The sequence below is a fragment of the Eleutherodactylus coqui genome, chromosome 3, assembly GCF_035609145.1.
Source record: "Eleutherodactylus coqui strain aEleCoq1 chromosome 3, aEleCoq1.hap1, whole genome shotgun sequence".
Lineage (NCBI taxonomy): Eukaryota > Metazoa > Chordata > Amphibia > Anura > Eleutherodactylidae > Eleutherodactylus > Eleutherodactylus coqui.
Window position 1 is genome coordinate 35,931,706 of NC_089839.1, and position 27,550 is coordinate 35,959,255.

The 27,550-nt window shown below is 44.9% G+C and overlaps 1 protein-coding gene across 2 annotated transcripts; it reads right to left on the bottom strand.

Moving 5' to 3' along the window:
* Positions 1-1,098: 1,098 nt before the first annotated feature.
* CEP68 (centrosomal protein 68) lies at positions 1,099-26,548 on the bottom strand. 2 transcript variants are annotated; one of them, XM_066595482.1, is made up of 6 exons: positions 26,442-26,548; positions 14,679-15,882; positions 13,192-13,314; positions 11,596-11,692; positions 9,135-9,304; positions 1,099-1,564 (listed from the first exon to the last, which is right to left on the bottom strand). In XM_066595482.1, the coding sequence occupies exons 2-5, from the start codon at positions 15,855-15,857 to the stop codon at positions 9,135-9,137; spliced, it is 1,569 nt and encodes a 522-aa protein (XP_066451579.1). In that variant the 5' UTR covers positions 15,858-15,882; positions 26,442-26,548; the 3' UTR covers positions 1,099-1,564. The 2 variants fall into 2 exon arrangements, with proteins under 2 accessions (XP_066451579.1, XP_066451578.1); XM_066595481.1 differs by lacking the exon at positions 26,442-26,548 and adding an exon at positions 19,529-19,778.
* Between the last annotated feature and the right edge of the window lie 1,002 nt (positions 26,549-27,550).

Genomic DNA, 27,550 nt, shown 5'->3' on the forward strand with positions numbered 1-27,550 from the left:
AAATTCTGCATTGGTTTTGTGCCTTTTTTTTTTTTTTTGCCCCTTCTCTTCAGCAGTGTTTTGCCAAGATCATGTAAATCTCATGTACTTTGCTGCAACTGTAAGTGCCGTGGAGCATCTGGACAGAAAAGCTGTGGCAAACCCACCCAGTGTGAACATGCCTCTTACAAGTTGAAGGTTTGCATCCCTACTTACTTTTTAGTAAGAGTAACGGCACTTTTTAAAAACCTTTTCACATGTCTCTCTTCAATCTGAACTCTGCATACGGAGACCCCTGCTAATTACGCAAGGCGAGCGCTGCGGGCCCTCCGTTAAGTGCTGCACCCCTTCAGCTATCTATGCGCTAGCCTTTAGCCAACAGGCAATGAAATCTATGGAAATGGCAGTTAATGGGGTACAGTTGCCATTTCATTACAGCAATCGGTGGGCGTCTCTGCGATCGCTACTGAGCAAAACTTTTTTGCCTTGTTGTGCTTGTGTGTCAAGGTTTTAAAAAGTGCATTTACTTCTCAGTGCTTATCATTTTTTAAAGGCACACTCCAGGTAAAATAATATCCTGCTGTACAATGCAGTTAGTTGGTGGAGTTCTGGCCCCTCGGTGTAAAGTTGGCTTTTTAAAAAAAATTTTTAAGAGCTTGTCCAAGGTTAGCAAAACATGGCTGCCTTCTTCCAAACACAGCTCCACCCTTGTCTGTCTCATTTTGCAGCTCAGCTTCAATTCACTTCAATGGAGCTGAGCTGCAATACTATGGATAAGAGCGGTGCTGGTTTCCATTCCTGGAAAACCCCTTTAAAGAGTGTTAGTCCCCATGAACTGCTCTATTGCAATGTTTGCAGGCATTAAGTTACAGTTCCCACTTGATCGATGTGCAGTTTAGAATAGATGACCTTTTGTTTCCCTTCTCCAGCTTGTATCGCACTGTGCCTCTCCTCTGATGGGATGAGCATGTGTTATGGACAGAACTCGCTCCACTGAGGTCTCGTTACTGAACATTTGTAATGATTGAGTGCAAATACCTTTTTTTTTTCCAACCCAAACTATACATTCCTTTCCATCCTGTCTGTCGCCTCCAATAAAATACACAATGACACTAAGTATGAAGTCTGCAACTTTTTATGGCTGCTATAAAAAGACAATTCACAAATGGAGAAAGTGTGAAAATCCATAGAAATTGTAACAACTGCGATTAATACAAAAGTAACATCCTGTGTTGGGGCCTTGGAGTAAACGCATGAATATGTTGGGGCAGGACCTTGTAGTGTCACTGACCACACTGTAACCCTCTTCCATAACGGGATCACAAATCCTAAAGAGAAACTTGTGACTTGATTGATCATCATTTTAAGGAAAAGTGTTCTTGTCTGAAGTGTCCTGTGCCAATGATCGGTTGTATCATCCAATGAGTAGCATGGGGAGGTGGCCAGCTTGGCTTGTAACCAGTCGCATTTCCTCCTTCGCTGTACATGGGTGATGAGTAATGCTGGACGGAGTCCTAGGATGAGCCGTTCCATGTTGGTACAGTCCTGAACAGGTGTGCAGCGAGCACCACACTCAATGCTTTATCTGGAAGGATATAGATGATGGAAATGATTAATGAGATAATGGTGTGCGGTGGCTTTTATTTGGGTTAAGGGGGTATTCTGGGCTTTTACTATTGCTGCCCTATTTTCATAATAGGAGTCTGCTGCTGATCATCTGGCCCATGGTTGGTGCAGCAGGCAAGGATGTAGTCAGGGTTGGATGTGCAGAAGAGGCATCGCTCACATTGATTTTAATGGCAGTGGTGCCAGCTCTTACACTTCCGCTGTTGACTATGTCCAGCCCGCCACAGTGCCGGTGGCCTGTAGGAGCTAAAAAAAAACCACCAATGTATAGACTTGGAACCAATTGAGGCTTTCAGTATTTTCCTGGGCAAAATAATGCTACAGCCTTCATCCAGGATTATGTGGTTGAGTCTAAGAAGTCATCGGAATTCTGTCAGCCACCACTAGGGGCAGATTCCTGCATACTCTTCCTATATTGAACATGGTAATAGAATGTAAGCACTTAAAGGGGTTTCCAGACTTACTATAAATGGCTTATGCATTCCTCAGGATAGGTCTTCACTAACTGATGGGAGCCCACTACTCCTGATATGACTCACTCTAGGCAGAGCTGTCTCTATTCCAGTGGCACGGCACAGCTCCCAGTCACTTCAATGGAAGTGGTGCCTGCACAGCTGAGGATTGTGAATAGTGCACCCCCACCGATCAGCTGTTGAGGGCCTGTCCTGGACAACCCCTTTACTCGGCAATAAATATACTAAAAATGCATAAAGTGAACATTAACTTTAGAACATGACTACTAACTTCAGTAATCAGGAGCCTCACAGCATTGAGTATTTATGTGGAGGGAGGATTTAGAATAGGTACCTTAAACTGGTATTCCAGCACTTTTACAATTGTTGATCCGCTCTGTATCCCAACTAATCATCCAGCGGCCCGACGTCATCGAAGGTCAAAGCTGGAAGTTTATTAGAAGGCTTCGCTCCTATTGAAATCAATGGGAGGGATGACTCCTATTACACTTACGACTGCTTGCAACGAGGCGCTGGAAGGCATTGCTCCCCCTGCTTTCAACGGGAGATAAGCCATCTATTAGATTTGTGGCTCTGACCAGCCTACTACAGTGATAGAAGGGTATTCCAAGTGTAGAAGTACTGCCCATCAAGGTCACCAATAGTAAAAAAAAGTCTAAGAATACCCCTTTCCTTCAAACAGTCTGTGCAATTTATTCCTTGCCCTTCTATGCTGAACATATGGTTACTACTCCCCGCATCATGCAAAATACGTGGCTGCTCCTTACTTTGTCTACTACTACTACTTCCCCCACCATGCAATACTTAACGGCTCCTTCCTTTCTGTCGTCTACTACTCCCCCCATCATACACAATACTTAGCGGCTACCTAAATTAACACTGTCGTCGAATCAGTCGGAGGATAAATGCTAAATACTGTCAACAATCCACGTCTCTTGAAGTCTGGAAACTTTTCGGTTTTCTTTCCCATTAGCTCTAGAACTAAAACTTTTCCTTTTTCTCCTGCTGGGTTCTGGAGCGGCGATACGGCCGTGTAAACCACCGCGGGGCTGTTAATACCGCCTGGAAGAAGGTGTTTATGCGTCTGCCCTTAAACCTGTGTAATTTTACCCCTCAGCTGAATAGTAATATATAGCAACTGTAAGTACTTTGTTAATCCACGGGGAACAATTGACCGGAGTCTACTGAATGTGTAGTTAGAACATCCACCAGTGTGTCTGCCTCCTCGCCTCTGTGCACGCTAGCTGTCCTGATCGCACCGCTTTGTGGTTCCATTCTTAAGCCACAGTCAGACCGCCATGATTTTCTAATGCCCCAAACTAACCATGGGGATTGATAATGCTGGAAGCTTAACCACATCTAGCGGCGGGTATGGATGTGCCCCTATAATATACTGCTCTGGATTTGGCCTTAAATTGTTTTTATGATATTTGGGGGGAAAAATGGCTGATTTGATTCAAAAGCAGCGCCATTCTTGTCTATAAGCTGTGATGGTAGAGCTAGGCATTGGACAAGAATGGTCTTACTTCTAGAAGGATGCAGCCATTTATAGTCTTACATCCCCTTTAAGAGCATGGTCACAGAAAAATCCGCTCTGATACAGTAATGTGGTCAACACTCCTTCACCCTTCTGTTCCCGATTTTGGGGAGGGTCAGGCTGAATTACAGCAGCGGGCACAGACCTTTAGGGTGGGATCATACAACACATTTTCCGCCATGACATCCATACATTGCAGCGAATGAAGTATGAAATGAAAATCTGCCGCACATCTCGATTCCACTGCAAGTTTCCGGGGCTGCAGAAGTTTGGTGCGCATGTCATGTCGCAGCAATGCTTTGTATGACCTCACCCTTCTTCGCTTTTTTCCCCCCAGGTCATTATAAGCTTGAAAAGGCACTTTATAAACCTTGTATCATAACCCCCACTTTACCAGCGCAGTTTGCATGAGTATCCCAGGTTTTTGAGTATTGCCTGTACATAATAGTAAAAACAAAAATTGTCCTCATGGGGGCGTTGCATTGAGCTTGCCATTATGTTAACCTTGAGCAGCGTCCGCAACCCTCCATGCCCAACCATGTTGTCTACCATAATTGTTCGTCCTTTTCCACCATCTTTAGACTGTAAACGTTCGAGTAGGGACTCCCATGAAATGAATGTGCTTGTATATCTTATCTATTGTTCCGTGTATTGTTCCATCTCTGTATACGAGCTGTCATACAATAAAAGTATCAAAAGTGGGACATCTGATAGTTCCATGTAATTCAAATGGCTTCAAAGAGAGTAATTTGTAACATTTTCAGGGGTTTGTCTGCAGAGGTACCACCCTATTCTGATTCTCCATAATTGGATTATTTTTCAAAAACTACGATAGACCTGCGCCCGGCCCGGGACTCACAGAGTTTAGGACGAGCGCTGTCCATTCTTCAGGAACAGGGCATTAAAAGTTTTGGATTAACAGAGCTTGTTGTAGTTCAAATAGCTTTAGCTCCGGTGCTACTGGCATGCTTTGGTGTCTTTTCAAAGCCATTTGAAGTGGGGTCGGTAATACTGAATTTACAGCTGTCACTTTTTAGTCTGGGTGCAGAGGGGATCTGTGATTCTCATATTTGTTCTCCTGGCCAGCTCCCCATCACCACCTTTATTAAATCAGCAAACATATTTGCTCTCCCAATTGTCAAATTTATTTCAGGAAATAAGGGAGAAGCTCATTTAATCACACATTATAACATTTACCTCTATATATGGTAGAGTCGTTCCTGACCATGGCATCAAGAGGTGTTTAGATTTTTTTTTTTGCTCTTTACATAATGCTTGATATTGAAAAAAAAAAACAAAATAGTACATTTATCCAGCAGGGTAAGTTGTTAAAAAAAAATAAACTAAATAACATTACAGGAAAAAAAGCTAAAAATAGCAATTTTTATGTCTCTTACTTTTCCAAAATAGGAATAAAAAGTAATCAAAAAGTCATCTCTCAAAATGATAAATAAAAAAACAAAAAACTACAAGTCATCCTGCAAAAAAAAAAAAACAATAAGCCCTCCTATACCTCTGTCAGCAGAAAAATATAAACGCCTGGAATGTGGTGACACACAAAGTAGCAAAAATACAAAAACATAATAAAACTATAAATTTGGCATAATCCTAATGAGTTGTAGAATAAAGTTAACATTTATACCGCATGGTGAATGCCATAAATATAATTTAAAAGAAAAATAAACCTCTTAAAACAGCTGCCACTCAGCAAAAAAAAAAAAAAAAGTTATTCAATACATATGTACCTGAAATTTGTTCTTATAAAAACTAGAACCCATCCCACAAAATATAAGGTGTCATACAGATACAGTGATGGAAAAAAGTAAAGGCCGCTGGAACACAAAGGGGGAAATAAAGCCAAGAAAGTACGGCACAGAAGAGTTAAAAAAATGACATTTTTGGGAAGGATTTTCGTTTTACTGTTAGCCAGTTAAAAGCTTTTTCACATTCATATGCTGTCTGTATTTGCAACTAACTGCACACAGACAGCACACCAACCCATTACAGGCAATGTAATGTAAATCTACAAAATGTGAATTCAAGTCTCCAGATCCAGATGAAATACATCCTAAGATACTAAAGGAAGCAGCGGAGGTAATTGCTGAACCACTTGCCATAATCTGACAATTCCTGGAGAACAGGAGAAGTCCCAGAAGATTGGAGAAGGGCAAATGTTGTCCCTATCTTCAAAAACAGGAAGAAGGTGGATCCAGGAAACTACAGGCCTGTGAGCCTGACTTCTATACCAGGAAAGATCTTTGAACAAATTATTAAACAGCATGTATGCAAGTACTTGGATTAGAATGGAGTGATTAACCAGAGCCAGCATGGGTTTGTAACAAACTAGTCATGCCAGACTAATCTAATTTCCTTCTATGACAGAATCACCGACTGGGTTGATCAGGGAAATGCGGTGGATATAGTAGATCTTGATCTTAGTAAAGCATTTGACAAAGTATCTCATACCATACTTATTAGAGATGAGCGAGCATACTCGCTAAGGACTATTGCTCGATCGAGCACTGTCCTTAGCGAGTATCGCCCCGCTCGGAAGAAATGGTTCGGCTGCCGGCGCGGGTGACAGGTGAGTTGCGGCAGTCAGCAGGGGGAGAGAGGGATCTCCCCTGCAGCTCTCCGCCTGCCACCGGCAGCTAACACTAGGGAAGAGAGAGAGGATTCAAAAAGATCTAGAAAAGCTTGAACAGTGGGCGGTGACTCACAGAATGGTATTTAACAAGGAGAAATGCAAACTCCTACATCTGGGCAAGAAAAATGAATGGGAGGAATTGGGCTAAGCAGCAGCACATGTGAAAAAGACTAGGGTATACTAATAGATCACAGACTGAACATGAGTCAACAATGTGATGCAGCAGCCAAAAAGGCAAACACAATTCTGGGATGTATTAAGAGAAGCATGTAGTCTAGATCATGTGAGGTAATTATCCCCCTCTACAGAGAGAATTCAAAAAGATCTGGACAAACAAACAGTGGGCAGCGACTAACAGAATAATATGTAACAGGAAATGCAAAGTATTACATTAGGTCAAGAAATGTGAAAAAAAGCACATACATAATGGGAGGAATTGTTTTTGTTTTTTAAACTTAGTATTTTTTTTATTTTCATAAATTAAAAAAATCTACACCTTTTTTAAAACTTTTTTTAATTAGCCCCCATAGGGGGACTTGAACTTAAAAAAAAAATAACCTGAAAGCGCTGCGGAATAAGTTGGCGCTATACAAATAAGATTTATTTTATTTTTAATAGGGGTTTGCAGGGATGCAAAATCCGTACCCAAACCTGTGATATCAGAATCTACACTTCCAGCCCCAGATCACATGGTATGGACCCACTTTGCATCCGTTGCAACAGCGGAGCCGGTTTGCGATCAGGCTCATCTTGATAAGTAAGCCAGCCCCTTTTTAAGCAGACAGGATGCCGCTGTAACACATCCTCTTCGGCCTTCGTTAAACATATACTTCGGGATCGGCTCCCAGTGCAGAAGCTCCACAGGAGCCATTAAACCTGCTATCATACAAACCAATTATCTGCTTACGGTAAGCCGATTAGCTTGTTGTGTACAGCCGCATACAAACCTATTTACTGGCTGCTCCATCCTTTCTTCTAGGGGGAGGCAAATGTGGGTAACATCAATAGTTCTGCTATTTAAAAGGGGGTTTCAGGCGCAAAAAAATGAAAATCTGAAAATGCTGAAATCTAGGAGGTACAGCTAAGTAGCGGCCACCTGTCCCTTTTATATGCCGCTTCGGAAGCTCCTCTTCATCTGCTACAGCCGCTGATCTGCAGCTGCATTTACATGCACCGCTTCCAGAGTAAACACATCAACAGTCTGTTACTATAACTCCCAGCATGCATAGAGCTCATCTCCAGGCCAGCAATGTAGCTCCGCCCACACTCACAGGTCCTACAACTTACTCTCACCGAGAGGGCCGGAGAAAGCCAGCTGAAGACAGGATATAGGACCTTCCGGCACTCTGAACTGCACATGTGCAACACAGTGCAGTACTTCTGCTCCTGTCCTCCCATCGCAGGATGCATATTAAAATCTTCATCAGCACTTGTGAATCAGCCAGCCCCACGCAACCAATCAGGTTGAATCAGCCAGCCCCAAGCAACCAATCAGGTTGAATCAGCCAGCCCCACGCAACCAATCAAGTTGAATCAGCCAGCCCCACGCAACCAATCAAGTTGAATCAGCCAGCCCCAAGCAACCAATCAGGTTGAATCAGCCAGCCCCAAGCAACCAATCAGGTTGAATCAGCCAGCCCCAAGCAACCAATCAGGTTGAATCAGCCAGCCCCAAGCAACCAATCAGGTTGAATCAGCCAGCCCCAAGCAACCAATCAGGTTGAATCAGCCAGCCCCAAGCAACCAATCAAGTTGAATCAGCCAGCCCCAAGCAACCAATCAAGTTGAATCAGCCAGCCCCAAGCAACCAATCAAGTTGAATCAGCCAGCCCCAAGCAACCAATCAAGTTGAATCAGCCAGCCCCAAGCAACCAATCAAGTTGAATCAGCCAGCCCCAAGCAACCAATCAAGTTGAATCAGCCAGCCCCAAGCAACCAATCAGGTTGCTGGAATTGCTGATGAAGATGTTTACATGCTCACAGGATGTTGAAGGCTACAGACAGAGGAGGAAGTAGGAAATGTGGACAAGACGTCACAGGAAGTGGAAGACATTTTTTAGGCGTAGAGTCACGTGACAGATAGGAAATGAAGCAAGTAGCTAGACTGGGTACAGTGAATCTAACAGAATGACTTCTACAGGATGACGTACATTAGATTTTAAAAATGTTAATCTGTGCCCGGAATACCCCTTTAATGAGGTTTCTCCATCACTAGGATAGGCCATCAGTTTCTGATTGGCGGGGTCCGACTGCCAGGACTCTGTAACAATAAAGCTAGGTTTAGCACTGTGGCCCCTTTATTCTCAGAAGCAGCAGGGGTCTCTGAGATCGGACTCTACGGATCATAATGTTATGGTGTATCTGAGCAGCGCGCCATTCTGGAAATAGCTGTATACGTTCAGCCGGTTGCTGGAGTAAAGGCCCTTTTACACGGACCGGCAGTCTTTTCAGCGACTGCATGAGTGCTGATGTCACTGCTAAGCACTCGTGTAGAGCTTTCACACTGAAAGTCCTACCGGCAGCTCGCGGGCTTCTTGTCCGCTTCTCGCTGAGCTGTCACACAGGACGAGAAGCCAGCGAGTGCTAACGAGAAAAGTCAGCTTGAACAACCGCTAATGGCGATAATCGTAATGTGCTGAAGGGCCTTCAGTCCCCTTGCACACGTCCAGCACGGATGTACCTGCCATGAAGTATCCAGGATACGTACAAGCACACAGCCTGTATGAGGGAGGACAATGCAGCACTGTTCTCTCCCGTCATGTACTAGGCGCCAAGCATCTGTGTACTAGATGGAATCACGTTACTATGTTTCCTCCGTCATGGCATGTGTCAGACGACATTCCTCCTCCGCTTCTGCTGTCCTCTTTCTTACCTAACTTGACTCCATCTCCAAGGAAACCTGTTGTTTTCGGTTACCGTTCTTCGCCAAGCTTTCCTCGGTGATGGTATCCATAGCTTCGAGGACAGAGGCGTACAGACGCTCCGTGTGTCTCTCCAGCTCTCCGGACTGTTTGGAAATGAGCGACAGCGTGTCCTTCAGAACTAAGGGGTTACAAAAAAAGGTTACTATACAGAAACGTCTCCAAAGAAATAATGAACTAAGGGCTTATTCACACAACGCATTCGCGCTGCGTGTTAAACATACAAAATTAGCGCACAATGATTTCAATGGGTTCGGTCATGTGTGTTTGTTGCGCGTACATTTCGATTGCGGAAAGAAAAAAAAAACGCAACATGTCCTATTTTGGTGAATATTTGGTGAATATTACACATCAATTAGCCAATATTAAACTTAAAGGGGTTGTCCCGCGGCAGCAAGTGGGTTTATACACTTCTGTATGGCCATATTAATGCACTTTGTAATGTACATTGTGCATTAATTATGAGCCATACAGAAGTTATCAGAAGTTTTTCACTTACCTGCTCCGTTGCTAGCGTCCTCGTTTCCATGGAGCCGTCTAATTTTCAGCGTCTAATCGCCGGATTAGACGCGCTTGCGCAGTCCGGTCTTCTTGTTTTCTCAATGGGGCCGCTCGTACCGAGGGAGAAGATCCCGGCGGCCATCTTCAGCAGGTAAGTAAGTCGTCACCGGAGCGCAGGGATTGAGGTAAGCGCTGTGCGGTGTTCTTTTTTAACCCCTGCATCGGGGTTGTCTCGGGGAAGGGGGGGGGGGGGGGGGGGTGTTGAAAAAAAAAAAAACCGTTTCGGCGCGGGACAACCCCTTTAATTAGCCACTGAAATCAAAGAGCGCATTTGCGTGTTTTTTGTTGCAGCACATAAAATACGGTAAAAATGCGTAGCGCAAGTGTGTGCATAAAGCCGGCTTAACAGTTCCTGCCTCGTAGACACTGCGGCAACCCTCCCAGCAGGTGAAATGCTGCAGTTCTAATTCTACCTACTTTCGCCCCGGTAGGTCACCATTTTGCTGGGCATTTAGCAATTTTATGCATTTAATCAATTTTCCTCCCAGAACCTACACAATGACTTATGTAGCAGAGCTGAATTTGTCATTTAAGCCAGGCACAGCAAGTCATACAAGTACTTCTTCCATAACTGACTTCCTCACCTACTCACAGGACAGGTGATAAAGTCTGATCCGTGGGAGGGCGCTTGTGTAGTTAAACAAATGTAAAAGGGCCTTATGCCTGCGACCCCCTCTCATCCTCATCATACCGGCAGCAGTGAGGAGCAGCTTGAACAGGCTGCTGGCAGAGCACATGCATGGCTGCTCCATTCATTTCAATGGGATTACTAGATACAGCTAAGGGCTTGAACCCACCTGTCTTTGGCAGTCCCATGTAAATGATTAGAACGGAGCAGCACATCTGCCACCACCACTGCATTAAGGCCTCATGTCCACAGGCGGATCGGATTCTGCACGCTGAAGCCTGCAGCGGAATCCAACCCTGCCCACGGCCGAGAACACCGAGTACCTGTCTGAGTGTTCCATTTTCTCCACTGCTATGTGCGGAAGCGCCGTCCAGCACCCGCCTCACGTGCGCAGTACAGTTTTCTTTCTTTAAACTGATTCCCGTGGAATTCGCGGCCCGTTCACAATTCAATTGTGGATGAGCCATGGATCAGATGGCTTCCACTGACTTCAATGAAAGATGTACGTGTGGGAACCGCAGTGATATGGAACATGCTGCGATTTGTTTTCCGGACCAAAAGGTCTGCAAATCAGATCCGCATGCTTTAATTCATGTGCGGACGCCTATTCTTCCCTATGGGCGGACGCCTATTCTTCCCTATGGGCGGCTTGATTTGCGGATCTTCCACATAAGTGATACACACGGACCCTGCAAATCAGATCAGTCCGTGGGCACTGGGCCTTATCCTGGGAGACTTTTTATGCTTCATTTTTATTTTGTCCTGTTTTAATCCTTTTTTTTGGAAGCACTGCATTTTTCATAATATAGTCTAAAAACGGAGATCCTTGTTGCTTTGAATCCTTTAAGCCTTTGGTGGAGAGGGGCGCAGGTGGAGGGTATGCTCAAGACTGAGTGGCTGAGATAACCACCTGTGTTATGTGCCGTGGGAAGGTCTATGTGACAGTCGGCTTAACTTATGCCAAGATTTTGTGCAATTTGACGCACATTGCATCATTTTTAAACCACCCTGCATTGTCAAATCAGGTGTAAAAGTATCAAAAATACATAATAAATGTGGTGAAAAGGCATGTATGGCAGTTTTTGGTCAAAAGGTGAGCCAGAACGGTGCAGTCAGCTTTGTAAATCACTTTGTTGCCGATAACAATAACTCACAGCCCATCACAGTGTCATGCAGTACTTGGTAATTCTGTGTAGTATCATGATATCGGACACTGCACCTACCTGAGGAATTGAGGGCCAAACACCTGACCAGGGACTCCCCGTCCTTCATAACGGTGTTGGCGAGGACTTGCTGCTCTGCTACATCTTTCTTCAGCTTCTAGAAAAAGAGAAATGAAATAGTGAATACACAATATGGGACTGTTCCGGGAAGCACTAAACGCACACAGCTGCAAATCATGGAGGTTCGGCTGAGAAGTGTGATGTAAAAGGGGTTCTGCATCAAACGCAAACACCCATCCACAGGGAACGGTGCACCCTGAAGCCCCTTGATGAATGAATGAATTGAGGGGGGGGGGGGGTAGACATGATGGACCACTGATTTACTGTCTATGGTGACTTCTGGAAGGTCCACGCAGAGACATCCTGTAACTAGCTTATCATCAGGGGACCCTTCTGACGTGGCCAAAGATAGTGGCCAAAATGGGCAAACTGCTTAAAGGGCCGCTCCGTTGAATTTTCTTTTTAATTCATTATGTAACTAGCCCGCTAGTACATGTAGGTGACCTTGTATTACCTTGTTTAGTTATTCCTTTCTATCTGACAAATCTCTTCCATTTGGGTCTTGTAGTCTCATTGTAATCACCTAGGAATTACTTGTCTCTCTGTTCTCTCCAGGAGTCACTACTGCAGTAAAACCTTCTATATAATGACATTGCATATACTTAACCCCACAAGCTCTTCACAGGGGGGACAGAGACTCCTACTACTATTACTGGTGGTGATTAGCAGCCGCTGGCATACAATTGTAGTGAAGGAGATGACAGTCCATGCTCCTAACTGTATACTTATGGTCTTTAGCTTATGTAGGAGAGTAAGGGCTTAATCATACGAGTGATATTCTTGCAGCCTTGTGTGACGCGCATAAAACTTGCACAAATATAAGAGCCATTCTTTTGAATGGATTCATTCGCACAGGCCATTTTTTCCTTGCATCATCGGGCAATGTTATCAAAGAGACTATAAAAGCCGTCACATGGCACTCGCAGGCCATCCGATGTTCCCAATTGAAGTCAATAGGAAACGCTTGCGATCTTTTCACACACGAGGATTGCAATCTCGCAGAAGTGATACGATATGGTTTTTAAATCAAAAACATTTTGCATCTCCGTGAAAAAGGCACGTTGGCAAGCACGATATCTATCGTACTCGCCTGTGCAAAAACAGCCCTAAAGAGGAGAATAATAAATCACACTGTTCTCCCAGCAGGCAGAGACGGTACTGGCTCTAGCTGGTCATGCTGTGCTGATGCATCAAGGGATTACTAGCACAGCACAGAGTAAGAGAAAGCAGGGAGAAATCTAAAAAAAATCAAGACTGAACTCTATATGCATCAGACAGGAGACTACACTGCAGTCAAGGAACTGCAATATATAGGAGGAGACCTCCAGAGTGAGACAGACAATCAGGTGAGGGGTGCAGGGATGGAAAAATGGGTTTTCACTGATGTGGCCCTTTAAACAATAGGCAGTTTTGGTGCATCTAAAATGTTACCGAAACGGTAGTAGAGTTGCAGACAGGTGATGGCGACAATATACTGGAAAGTGTTCAGCACCAGAATAAATGCTGATGGCCGGGAGGGGGCGTCGGTTCTCCTACCAGGTAAAGGCTGAGTGCTAGTTGAACGCTCTCTACGTTTGGCTTCGGAGCAGTCCACTTGCCGGTTACGTCCACAACGCTGTACAACCATTCGATGAGCTTGTCCAGGTGTTGGCAGAACGTCTGTGTACAACAGAGAACAGATTACACATTTCAGACCACAATTTTGCCTTCATTCACGTCTTCACTTTAATAGGACGGAGTAGCCTTCAGGCCATGTGACAAATGAACATGATGTCATTGGCCTGAGGCAGAGGCTGTGGCGCTCACCCAAGCACGACAGCCTATTCAAACAGCTGATTGGTGGGGGTTCTGATCGCTAGTTAGGAAAGGTCATCAATATTGGAACCCTGGAAAAACTCCTTAAGGATGCAGTCTAGTTTGCTAATAAAGAACGCAACTTTTTTGGGATGGGGGGGGGGGGTAGTTTTTATTGGCACCACTTATGGGTGCATAATATTTTTTTTTAATTTAAATTCACCTTTATTTTTCTTTAAATGAACCACCAAAAGAAGAGGGAAAAAAAGTGTATTTTGCCTTTTTTTTAAGTGCCTAGTTGGATAAAAAGTGTTTAATTTATTTTACAGGTGGTCAGGGAAGTAGCAATGCCAAATTATTATTTTTATTTTTTTTTTAAGAAAGAAGTGCAAAAAACCATTTTGTAACTTTGTGTTTGTTTTTTAATTAATTTTCTTATTTTAATTCTTTACCTTTTTTTTGTCCCTGTAAGGGATTCTGATTGTTCTGGTAATAACACAGCAATACTTCTGTACTGCAGTGTATTCATTTTATTGCCTATGATAAGCCATGTTAAACCCTGAGAATTGTTTGGCGTCTGATTGCCCTGGTGATCCATTGACCATCTCTCATCGGATGGCCGCTGACGTCAAAGAGGGAGCTCCCTCTCGCTGTTAACCCTGTGCATGCCAGGACCAATAGTTAATTGATCCCCACTGTTGCAACAGTTACAGCTGGCTTCCACTGCGGACAGTGCAGGCTCAGCTCCTGAATCCACGCCACCTACATGCTGCACACATATGGCGTTTTGCTGAAAACTTTTCCCTCCCATAATGCACATGTAAGTCATGGGGTGGGAAGGCATTAAAGGGGATATCCCACCCAAATTTTATACTGATCTATAGGATGGCGTGTGTGTGTGTGTGTGTGTGTGGGGGGGTAGTTTCTGATCAGTGGGGGTTCAACAGCTAGAATCCCCACTGATCATGAGAACAGGGGTCCCGAGTCTCCCCACATGAATGGACTGGCGGTTGACCATACACACTTCCACTCCGCTTATTCCTATTCCCATAGCACTATACTCCACCAGTCCACTAAAGAATAATGAAGTGGCACTCATACAGAAAGACTCAGAACCCCCCCATCACAAGAACGTGAGTCCTAGCAATCAGACCCCCACTAATCAGACACTTCTGACCTAACCTGTTGATACTACTAACAAATGAATCAAGATTACAATTGCTTTCTACCTGAATCCGTTGAACCAGAGAATTATTGCCTTTAACTGAAGCACATCCAGAAATGTCCAAGACCTCCGATGACGTCCTCCCATCGAGCATGTCCCTCAGTGAAGAAAACCTGTCTATTTTAGATGCATCATGGTTGAAAACATCGTCAATATATCTTTGGTCATCACTGAAGACTCTGCTTTTCGTTTTGGCACCAGTTCCTTGGTCTTTGTCACCTACAATTAAAGACAGGTCCTTCAAGTGTGTAGCCAGGGTCTCCAACTCTTTCAAGGTTGGTGGTAATGAAAGATATTCCTCATCAATGTCCAAATCTTTGTGGAGTGGGAGAACACTGGTTGATGGTAGAAACCGTGCCGACCTGTGAGAACGATCTCCAGAGGACTCGTCTTTGGAAAACTTATCATCAAGTGCATCATATTTCTTGGAGGAAAGACTGGAGGTGCAAACCTTGGCAAGATCAGACCTACTGGCATAAGGCGAGAAGTCACCACACAAAGTCACATTCGAAGACCCTGGTGGGTTTTGTAAACTATGATAACCGGAAAGTAGGGGTGTTGAAAAGGCGAATGGCAAATTCTGATGATTGGCATGCAAGTAGCTACTAGCCTTTGCTTTGTGGTCTTCTCTATATGTGGAGGTGAAAGAATCAACCTTACTGTCACAAGAAGCATTATAGCTATCAAGGTCTACTCCAGAGTCGTGCAAAAAGGCGTCAACCTCGTCCTCCTCCTCCTCATCTTTAGTGATGAAATACCTTGGATTTAGTGGATATGTATAATCTAGCAAGTCCTGATACTCTTTGTTTGGATCCCAATGTGGAGATGTTCGGTCAGGACAAGGAGGGGGGGAGTCGGGAATTGCACAGGCCCAATATTGTTCGGCGTACGCCTGGGATTTTTTCAAGTGCTTCTGGGAACAACTCATATTGTTAAAATTAGGTTTTAACGATCTACATGCCTGCGGATGTGGCCTATTCTTAGAATGCAGCACCGAAATATCACATGTTGAGCATGAAGAGTCTAAAATAGCCTGCAATCTGGGGCTGTCTCGGTGAAGATCATCACTGTCATCAGACATAGTCCTTGCAGGCTTGGCTCCTGAATGCTTCTGGTCTGGGCCGTAGAGGTCCGAATGATTTAATGCGTTCGTGGAGAAGAACTTCTCTCTACAGGAATCCATTTTCCTCAATCTGTAAAATCTCCCTCTGGAAAGAGAAGATGAAAGTTAAACACTTGCTGGAACAGATAATCACTTGTATATGTAGGAGAGTTGGGCTGCCTTCACATCTATGTTGGAACCTCCGTCGCAAATCCGGTATACCGTACCAGAAGAAAGAGCGTTGCGTGCAGCCATTTTCCATCCGGTAAAACGCTGGGCAGTTAAGCAGAAACTGAACGGATCCCCATTATTGTCAATGGGGTCCTGTCTGTGCTGTTTGGTTCTATCATAAGACAGATACGGTCAGCTGGGGGATGCCCCTCTGCTGCTCCCCGAATAGAGCAGATAATTGGAATCCCCATCACAGATGTGAAGGTAGCCTTAGAGGAGTTTTGCAGAAGAGAGATTTTGAGGATCGTTGGAGATCCAATCCTCACGAACCTTAGTGATAAGCAGGAGGCATTCAGCCGATAGACAGAAGGGGTTCTGCGTCAACCTTAGGAAGTTTCCATAACTTCCATTGGAATGGCTGGGAGTTGTGGAAACAGCGTACAGTGATGTTGGCGGCACTCCCGTGTCACCCCAACAACGTAGCGCACGGTGCTAAGCCGTTTCACTTCAATGGCAATTACAGAAACAACGTAACGATGCCGCGCTCGGCTGCTTTCGTAACACCCAGCAAGGTGGCTGGGAAACCAACATGAGGTTTCTCGTTTCAGCCAGGAATTGCCGAGATGGGAATACCCCTTTAATGTCCAACAGTAGCCGGCCAATATAGCAACACGTTCCAGCTCCCCGGACATCTTTGTTCCAGAACTGAAGTGCGCTGGTAGAGACAATTACTCTGTCACTGAGCCGCACTTGGGAGGGAAGATGTCCAGATAATAGACAAGTCAAGTGGAATTTGAGGGACATGTTGCAGCCAAAGGGGGCAACTGATGGGTGTTTAACCCCTTCCCGCTCCACGACGTATAGGTACGTCATGGAGCGGCGGGGTATGTATGAAGAGCGGTTGCGGGGCTATTAACCATTTTAATAGCCGATCGCAGCTATTAACCATTAAAATGCCGCTGTCGATTCTGACAGCGGCATTTAAATCCCACGAACTATGTTTGGGGGTCCTGTACGGTCCCCCCGCAGTGAGATCGGGGGAGCCGTGCAGGTGTCATGGCAGCCAGGGGCCTTCTGAAAGGCCCCAGGGCTGCCTTACCAGATTGCCTATCAAGCCATCACCGTGGGGTGGCTTGATAGGATGCCTGTTAAATGGCAGTATGACGTAATGCTATAGCATTATGTCATACTGCAGGAGCGATCAAAGCATCGCTGGTTGTAGTCCCCGAGGTAGACTTAAAAGTCAAGGAAAAAAAAAAAAAAATCAATAAAGTTTTTTTAATTGTAAAAAAAAGTTATAAAAGTTCAAATCGCCCCCCTTTTGCCATATCTATTATTAAAAAATCTAAATCATAAAATAAAAATATGTATGTGATATCGCCGCGTCCGTAAAAGTCTGATCTATCAAAGTAGTGCATTATTTTTCCCACGCGGTGAACGTCGTCCGAAAAAAAAAATAAAGAACGCCAGAAATGCACTTTTTTAGTTACCCTGTCTCCCAGAAAAAATGCAATAAAAAGCAATCAAAAAGTCGTATGTATTCCAAAATTGGTACTATCAGAAACTACAGGACATCTCGCAAAAAATGAGCCCTCGCTGAAATACGTCGACGAAAAAATAAAAAAGTTATTGCGCGCACAAAATGACCGCAGAAAATAATTGAAAAAAATTAAATGTCTTTGGGAAAAAAAAAAATACAAGTTTGCTATCGTAGTAATCACACTGACCCATAGAATAAAGTTATCATGTCGCCTTTGTTGCCGTTTGTGCGCCGTAGAAACAAGACGCACTAAAATATGGCGAAATGTCGGGTTTTTTTCATTTTACTCCACTTAGAATTTCTTAAAGGTTTTTCAGTACATTATATGGTACATTAAATAGCAACATTGAAAACTAAAACTCGTCCTGCAAAAACAAGCCCCCATACAGCGACGTTGATGGATAAATAAAGGAGTTATGATTCTTTTGGAAGGGGGGGGGGGGGGGGGGACGAAAATGGAAAAAGAAAAAGGGGCCGCGTCATTAAGTGGTTAAAGGGGTTTTCCGGGACTAAAACTATCAATAACCTATTCTCAAGATAGGTGATCAATAGTTGATCAGTGAGGGTCCACCTCTTGGGATCCCCGACGATCACCTGATTGGCATGTCAAAAGTATTGATCAGTGGGGGGTCCCACTGATCATTAGAATGAGGGGCTCTCACCTAAGTGCTGTGACCCCTCAGTTATATTCACTCATTTCCGGTAGCTGAAGACTGTCTCATAGAAGTGTGCAGGAAGCTTTAAGTTGACCGGAGGGCACATGTCCGCTTCCGGGTGTCTCATAGAGATGCACAGTGCAAGCACGGGATTTCATCGCTTCTTGCATTGATGTAAGCGGCAAGGGTCTAGGCGCCGAAATGCTGGAGGGGCGCACAGGACAGTGTGATTTAGGGCTTGAGCGGTCCCCCTCCAATACTCAGTGTGGGCCGATTTGCACATAGCCAGTCTAGTGTGCATAATGCTGGTGACAGAATCCCTTTAAATGGGCTGCATCTCGGAACAGAGAGCCAACTAGGAGTTTTAAATGGAATCAACTTTTTTTTTTAAGTTGATTCCATTTAAAATAAAAAATTAACTATTTAAACGAAAATCATTTTCACTGTTGACCCGCGCTACCTGTGCCAAGGATGTCTTACTCCATGAAAACTCCTTTTACCCTTGAAGGACCAAGCACTGTAAATTTACGGTGCTTGACCCTGGGCTTTAATCTCAGCTGATAGTAAAATATAGCGCAGGATTAAAGCTCCTGACATCTGGCAAGGAGAAGGACGGGTCCTCGAAGGAGGCAGCAGACGCCGTTTTTAACCCCTTTTCCTTCTCCTTTCCAGACTACATAGTGCTCAAGTGTCACTTCCGCTACTCAACCTGGCGAGCATGTGACCGCCGGGTGTCCCCTGCCACAGCAGAGCTGCAGGGTCCTAGCAGACCCTGATCAGCTCTGTTAGTGACTACTGTCACCACAGAGGACGCTTTCTCCTGTAACTGGGGCTCCTATGGATGCCACAGTGGAAAAGTGTGGCATTTAATAAAATGTGAACAACCCCGAGAGGTTTTATATGACGCCATGGGAGACATAGGCGGTAAAGGAAAAAATAGAAAAAACTGTTACAAAAAAAGTTACAGAATAAAATAAGAATATATACACATTAGATATATTTTACACCTACATATATATAAATTGACCGACTGCCGATGCCAACCAAAACCGTCACCATAATCTAAAACTATACAAATTATATATCAAAATGTCCAAAACAAGAGCGAGGAACCCGTTCCCATACTTTATTCTAGCATACATTGAAATAAATTTTTTTTCTAACCTTTTTATCCCTAATGCAAATGGAAAAAAAAAAGTTAGCGAAATAGATATATATATATAAAAATAGCCCTATACGTTACAGGGGAGGGGGAAAAACGCAGCAAAAGTAATTCTGGTTGCTGAAGAAAAGTGTCTGGTCCTTAAGGGGTTAAAGGGATTCTGTCAACTCTCCTTGGTTATTCCAATTCCTGTTTTACACATAAAGCAACAATTTAGGATTACCTTTTCTTAGAACTTCGCATTGAAACGTTCCTCTGTTATTCTTCCTGGAAACTCAAGAAAGGATATGGAAATCTGGCTTCAAAGGAACGCACTGCTGGGCTAGGTAACCCCGGAATGGAAGCCCCTTCTATGCGGGCAGACAGACAGGGGGCGCCTTTACGAGACCGAGAGATAAACCTTTTACAGAACAATGTGTAACCGCAACACAAGGGAATGCAGAAGTACGTGCCAGAAGGAACTAGAGGAGGCGCAGCCCGCTCTACAGGAGGTCATCCAGCTATCCGTGTCCTCGCCAGACAAGTTGTAACACGACAACCATGACAGCAAGCCAAACATGACTTACTGAACCCTCACAGCCCTCAGGAGTCTTACCCCAGGTCAGTGCATCTTACATGGAGGCAGGGAGAACATAGCCCAATGGTCAACTACAAGGGTGCGTTCACACAGCGCCATCACACTGCAGCGTTTGACTCAATTTTCACAAAAACTGTGATAAGAGTGCATCGTGTAAATACCTCCTAATGGTCCTTCTACAGAGGAAGAGAACCTGGCCGTGCCAACGACTACTGACTGACGAGGGGCAGGTCATCGGCGCTCGCTCCGTCCAAGTAGACGACATGTGTGGGCCCCTTTACATGGCCAGAGCGTTGGGCAAAAGAGAATCTATGAAGGGAGGCGGTGTGTAGCAAGCCTAGCCTTCTGCCAGTAGTTCACTGTCCTGACTTTCCTAATTCTGCGTTTGCACTCACTCTCGCATCACGTGATTTTATCGGAAGTGTGAAGGCACTCTAAAAGGAACCTATCGCCACGTTTGAGCCCGTAAGCTACATTATGAGGCTCAAACATGAGGGAATGGAGAGGCGGTGAGCGGTGTCCATACTCAGCGGGTGCTCCGTTCCTGCGCCGTGTCCCAGTGAAGTTGCCGCAAGGACACAATGTGACTCTTTTCAGCTGGCTGTGCGCATCGCGCTCCCCCATTCATCTTTATTGCAGAACATGAGCACAGCCGGATGAAGAGAGTCACGTTGTGTGCAGCGGCAACTGCACTGGGACACAACGCAGGAACGGAGCACCGGGACTGCCCGGTCCATCACATTTGAGCACAATAACATGAATTTAATGTAATGAAGGTTCCCTTTAAGGGGAAATATGCAAATAAAGGAGATGGAATAAATCCTCCACAGTGCCACCTATTGGAAGGCAGCATTCCTTCAGGTCAAAGTCAGACTTTTTATACAAGCCTTGTTACAATGACTGGGAATTAAAAGCAAAGCCTTTAAAGGGGTTCTGTCATTACAATCTGTATTTTTTTTCTCCAGTAAATTTGCCCCGCTGGCACAACCTGTGGTAAATAACACATATAAAACGTTTTTTTCAGAAGTAGTACTTACCTAGGCTCCATTTTTCACCTCCATGCTCTGTTTACATCTTCAGCCCCTCCTGCTAGGAGGTCATCTCCCAGCACCCCTTGCTGTGCTGACCACTTCCGCCCTCACAAAGCTACTTCCGCCCATCCAGTGCAGTGAATAGTCCTGCCTGCAGTCTACCAAAATCTGCTAGTGTTTCTCCCTGGGTCTCTGAACACCCAGAGTTTCCCAAGGGCCTCCAGATCTTCCCTGCAATCTCACAGTAGCCACTCACTGTAGCCACTCATAGCAGTCACTCATAGCAGTCACTCATAGCAGTCACTCATAGCAGTCACTCATAGCAGTCACTCATAGCAGTCACTCATAGCAGTCACTCATAGCAGTCACTCATAGCAGTCACTCCACATGGTAAAAACAGGAATATTCCCCATGCAATGTATTGTATGAGTGTATGTATATATACATTTATCTATGCGTATATGTATCAAGATGTGTGTGTGTATAGATATATGTATGTATGTATGTATGTGTATATATATATATATATATATATATATATATATATATACACACACACATACATACACACACACACATATAATATGTATAGTAATATATCTACACACTGCATAGGACATGTACGTTCCACGCTTACACCCATGTGCGGCTGCCCTCAGAGAGACAAAAAAGTGCACAAAAGTGTGCGCAACTGCACTTACATCTGTGTAAAGCTGGTCCTATTGTATGTATATATGTATGTCCTGTTGTACCGCCTCTAGCTTGGATACAAGATGTGATATAGGCGGGCATGCAGGCTCTAGTACCCTGTTGTACCACCTGTAGCTTAGATACAAGATGTGATACGGGGGGCATGGAGGCTCTAGTACCCTGTTGTACCACCTGTAGCTTAGATACAAGATGTGATACAGGGAGCATGGAGGCTCTAGGACCCTGTTGTACCGCCTGTAGCTTAGATACAAGATGTGATACGGGGAGCATGGAGGCTCTAGTACCCTGTTGGGCCGCCTCTAGCTTGGATACAAGATGTGATATGGGCGGGCATGGATACTCTAGTACCCTGTTTACTACCTCTAGCTTGGATACAAGATGTGATACAGGCGGGCATGGTGGCTCTAGTATCCCGTTGTACCACCTCTAGCTTGGATACAAGATGTGATACAGGCAGGCATGGAGGCTCTAGTATCCCGTTGTACCACCTCTAGCTTGGATACAAGATGTGATACAGGCAGGCATGAAGGCTCTAGTACCCTGTTGTACCGCCTCTAGCTTAGATACAAGATGTGATACGGGTGGACATGGAGGCTCTAGTACCCTGTTGTACTACCTCTAGCTTGGATTCAAAATGCGAAACGGACGGGCATGGACGTTCTAGGACCCTGTTGTATCGCCTCTAGCTTGGATACAAGATGTGATATGGGTGGGCACGCTGCCACTTGGGATGCATTATGCATTGACACTTGGGGGTCAGGATAACAGCATGCTGACAATAGAGGGCAATGTATAGCTTTATGTCTTTGGTGATGTTAAATTCATTCTCTGTGGCTGATTTTACACAAGTGAGCACTATATCAGCACGAGAAACTCAAACCAATATCTCGCATGGCAAATATGCGAGTGTGTCTGCCAGTGCAGTGCGCCTTGTAAGAACAATGCCTTGTGATGTGCGTATGTGTGTATCATATATATACACATACATACATACATACATATACAAACACACACACCGCTGTAGGAGCAACTGTAAGAAACAAAATAAATGGTGGGAATACGGCGGCCGCCTGATCTTTCACGCACATAGTATTCATAGGGGAGGTCCTATATTTTCTCGGTCAAGTATTAACGAGAGAGAAACCACAGTAATCATAGGCTTAGTTTTGTCCCAATATACGGCCGTGACAATCATGGCCGCATAAGGGAAGAAAATTACATTCGCCTGAAACCGCCATATACACACACACAGACAAATAAAGCTAGATAGATATATGTGTGTATATACACATAAACATATAGATGAATAGACGCGGATGGATAGACGGGCAGACGCAGACGGATAAATGGATAAATACAGATGCATAGAGAGATAAATGTAGACGGATAAATACAGACGGATAGACGGATAAATACAGACGGATAGACACAGACGGGTAGACAGATACAGATAGTATATATATATATATATATATGCATATATGCTTTTTATATATATATACTTTTATTTTTAAATATATATATATATATATAAAAAAGCATATATGTGTGTGCATATATATATATATATGCATATGCATATATATATGCATATATACACATATATATATACACATATATGCACACACACACATATATATATGCACACACATATATGCTTTTTTATATATATACTTTTATATATATATATATATTTATATAAATAAAATATATATATGCTTATCTGCAGAAGCTTGCATTTCCATTGGCTAATAGAAATATACTCTGCCTGACAACAGTGTCAGGGATACATTTCTATTGGCCGAGAGGCAGCAGAAGCTTGCATTTCCATTGGCTAATAGAAATGTATTCTGCCTGACAACAGTGTCAGGGATACATTTCTATTGGCAGAGAGTGTGCACGTGTAAAGTGCTCCCAGGCGAGCGCGCCGCAGACTCGCGCATGCGCAGTCGTGTGCCGCTGTCTCGCGCGTGCGCAGTCGTGCCGTTGTCTCGCGCGGCCACCTTCATTCCGCGCTTCCTCACAAGACAATGTACGCACACGTCACTAGTGACGTATGCGTACATTGACCTGAAGGAAGCCGAAGGTAGGCAGTGTACGCTTTTTGACCGGATGGAAGAAAATCGGGTGCTGGAGGTCACGTGACCGAATTGACAAGCGGCTCCAGGAGAAGATTTGGGATAAGAAGAAGAGGTAAGCAGGCTGCCTGGGGAGCAATAGGTAAGTATAAAATTTTTTGTTTTTAATGACAGAACCCCTTTAAGGGGAAAAAACCCTTTGAACCTTGAAGATGCCGATCTAATAGACTGTTGGGATGGCTGGAGGAATCATTCCTCGTAGCGAACACCTTCGGGATACAGATTACATGAAGCTGCTGATTTCGACAATCATCTAACCCAATGTGAATGGCGGCCGCCTGATGCCAGATGTTGGGGGGCACGAGGATCAGCTTGGATTTCACCTGCCCGCTCCTTCTGTTGTCAGAGACGTCCCGTAGCGGCTTTATTCTCTCCCGAGATACAAGATCCACGGCCAATGTGAGCCTTCAGCTGATTCAATGGAGTCCGGACGCCCTCGTGTCACTATCCTAGAGGTAACCGGATCCTCCATGTCTACACGATGTAGCTAATCATAGACCTTGTATCCACAGAATGTAGCAACATAGTATCGCTACGCCACATTATGGTACAAGACGGTGTATTAGGGAAGGTCAGGGACATTAGGCTGCCGGCACAGCGGCGTTCGGCTCCGGTCAGGGTCTCTCGGCTCCGGTTTTGGAGGGGAGAAACTGAAATAAAACGGAAAAAAAAACATCTTTTTTCCCCCACTGATTTCAAGGCTTCCAGTTCATTTTTTTTTGGGATGGGAAAAATAGCGCAGAGCGCAGCATTATTTTTCAGTTAAAAACAAACAAACAAAACATAAACCCGACTGAGCGGATGCAAAACGAACCTGTTTTTATGAAATTCTGTTAAAATCACTGGAGGGGGAAAAAAAAAAGATTTTTTTTTGGCCCATTTTATTTCAGTTTCTCTTCTCCAAAGACGGATCGGACCTTAAAGCCCCTTTCACACGAGCGTCAGTTTAACGTTCCGATAGTCGCGCTAAAACAGCGTGGTTATCGGTGCGGTAAATCGCATGAAGAATGGCCGCAACCGAGCCACAGCGATTCGCTGTGAGTCAATACGGCTGGCTGCGGCATCTTGTAGAGCCTTGAGGCCGCACCCCAAGACCCCTCAGCCACCAGAACAATGAAGGGAATCCCCGCAGGGACTCTTCATTGTTCTAGCGCTCCCCACTGCTGACCCCCCCCCCCCCGCACGCACGCACGGGAAAACTACGTGGCAAAAAAACCCAAAAAAACGGAAAGCAATGGTGATCGACGCTGTCTGCATTACGTCCGTAAAAAATACGTGACATCAGGGTGCGCGGCGCCATCGGGGGGTGGGGGTGGGGTATTTACACTCTGAAGTACTTTACAATGTTGCGTTAATGGCTTAAGACGCGATATCACAATCACACGCAGCAAAACGTTACGCATCGGAAATACGGACAAGAATAGACCCGAGTGAAAGAGCCGTAAAAGCGGAATTAGCGCTAGCGGCGGAGGCCACCGCGTTTTCCTGATAGCTGCCAAGGCTCAACCTGTAAGAGCCGCTGCAGCCCGGCAATTAATGCTCTTAGTGTTCCTGGCGCCGCTGTAGGAACGCCCTAAGGGCGCCGTCACACGGACGGTAAAATCGCGCAACGCGACAGTAAGTGAAAACGCAGAATTATGAAACCCAGAATCTGAAGGCGAATGATAAGCAAACAAATTATTGTTCGCCGTTCCGTCGCGGGCCGCGTTTACACGGAACGATAGCCTTCTGCACAAAAGGAACCCCAGTTTATATTATGGCCAAAATACGTAAGCTGCCAACCGCGCCAAAAGTATTCACGCCTTTGGTGCACGTTATATCACCACCAATGAGTCCCAGTGAACGGACTGCGCACGCAGGTCTCCTTTTTCGTGGGTCCTACATGCGTCGCACGTCGCCACAGACATTTTGTGGAGTGTTTGCCGCAGCGGTAATCACACGGGCAGGTTTGCTTTAAGTCAGTTCGAAAATCGGATGAAAACAAACAAAAAAAATTTAATTCGCAACACAATTCGTTTACACGGGGCGGAAATGCTGCAGAACATCCACGGTGGAAAATTTTTCGGAAGTCCCTAGCGCAGTCCTTTGCCCGGTAGCCGGTACTGAGCGCAGCGCCGCTAGTCAGGTGATGCAAAGTGACCAGTGGCGATGCACTTACGAGAGGCCGCCTGTTAAAAAGATGCGCGACAGCAGCAATTGCTCAAACTATTGGTCCGAGAGAATAATCGTGTGTGATAATTAACCCATTCTTTCCCAGTTCTCTCCATCTCGGAATTGGACAAAACTCGCACGGATAAAAGATAAAAAATGGCGCATGTGAATGCGGAGCTCTTACTTTGCATCGCATTACACGAGGATGTGAAGATGGCTTCTGCAGGCGGCTCCGCATGTCACATGAGTCAATGCGCCCCAATGCTGCACATCATACCGCATACAAGCGGCGCCAAGCAGTACTCAGCCTCCAATCAGTACGGAGGACCAGAGAGCCACAGCAACCAATCAGAGCGCAGCTCTCATTTCCCCAGTGAGGGCTGAATGATGAGAGCTGCACTCTGATTGGTTGCTGCGGCGCCGCTTGTATCTCCCTGTATGAGGCTGCGGATGGCGCCAGTCCCACACAGCTGCACACAATGGCCGCCGCCGCCTCCTCCTCCTCCTCCTCCCAGCAGCACACATTACCTTCTCCCCGCTCCGCACTGATCAGAGCGGCCGCCGGAGCTCCGAGTCACTCAGACATGATGAATCCCGGCCGCAGCCAACACCTCTTCCTGTGTACACCGTGACGTCAGGCTCCACGGCTCCCTCTAGCGGCGAACAGAGCAGTCACGACATGGCGGCCGCTCGTCGCTGTGTGGAGATGTGTCGCTCCTATGTGGTGACGGGGATTATTGTCGCAGTCCGTAGAGCATATGGCGGCTTCTACATCCCTCAGCAGAGGCAGAGCGGAGCCGTCACATCATACAGCACCTACACAGTCCTTCCCCGTGCATTATAACATAGCATCATATAACTGTGTAGTGCACGTCATTATGACATCACTGTGTAGTACATATATGATGTCACTGTAATACACATCAGTATGACGTCACTGTGTAGTACACATCAGTATGACATCACGGCAGTACATATAGGTATGATGTCACTGTAATACACATCAGTATGACATCACTGTAGTACATATAGGTATGATGTCACTGTAATACACATCAGTATGACATCACTGTAGTACATATAGGTATGACGTCACTATGTAGTACTCATCAGTATGACATCACTGTGTAGTACACATCGGTCTTACGTCACTGTACAGTACACATCTATATGATGTCACAGTACAGATCTATATGATGTCACAGTACAGTACTCATCTGTATGACATCACTGTACAGTACACATCGGTATGTCACTGTGTAGTGCACATCAGTATGACATCACTGTACACTATACATCAGTACAACATCACAACAGTACACATTAGTGTAACATCACTGTATCTCGGTACTATATAATCTGTAATAACTGTATTATCAGTTATTGGTACATCAGTGTTTGTTTTATCCCTGTATTGTGACATCACTATCTCAGTACTATGCCATCACTCTGTGCATTATCCCAGTACTATGACATCACTATCTCAGTACTATGTCATCACTCTGTGCATTATCCCAGTACTATGACATCACTATCTCAGTACTATGTCATCACTCTGTGCATTATCCCAGTACTATGACATCACTATCTCAGTACTATGTCATCACTCTGTGCATTATCCCAGTACTATGACATCA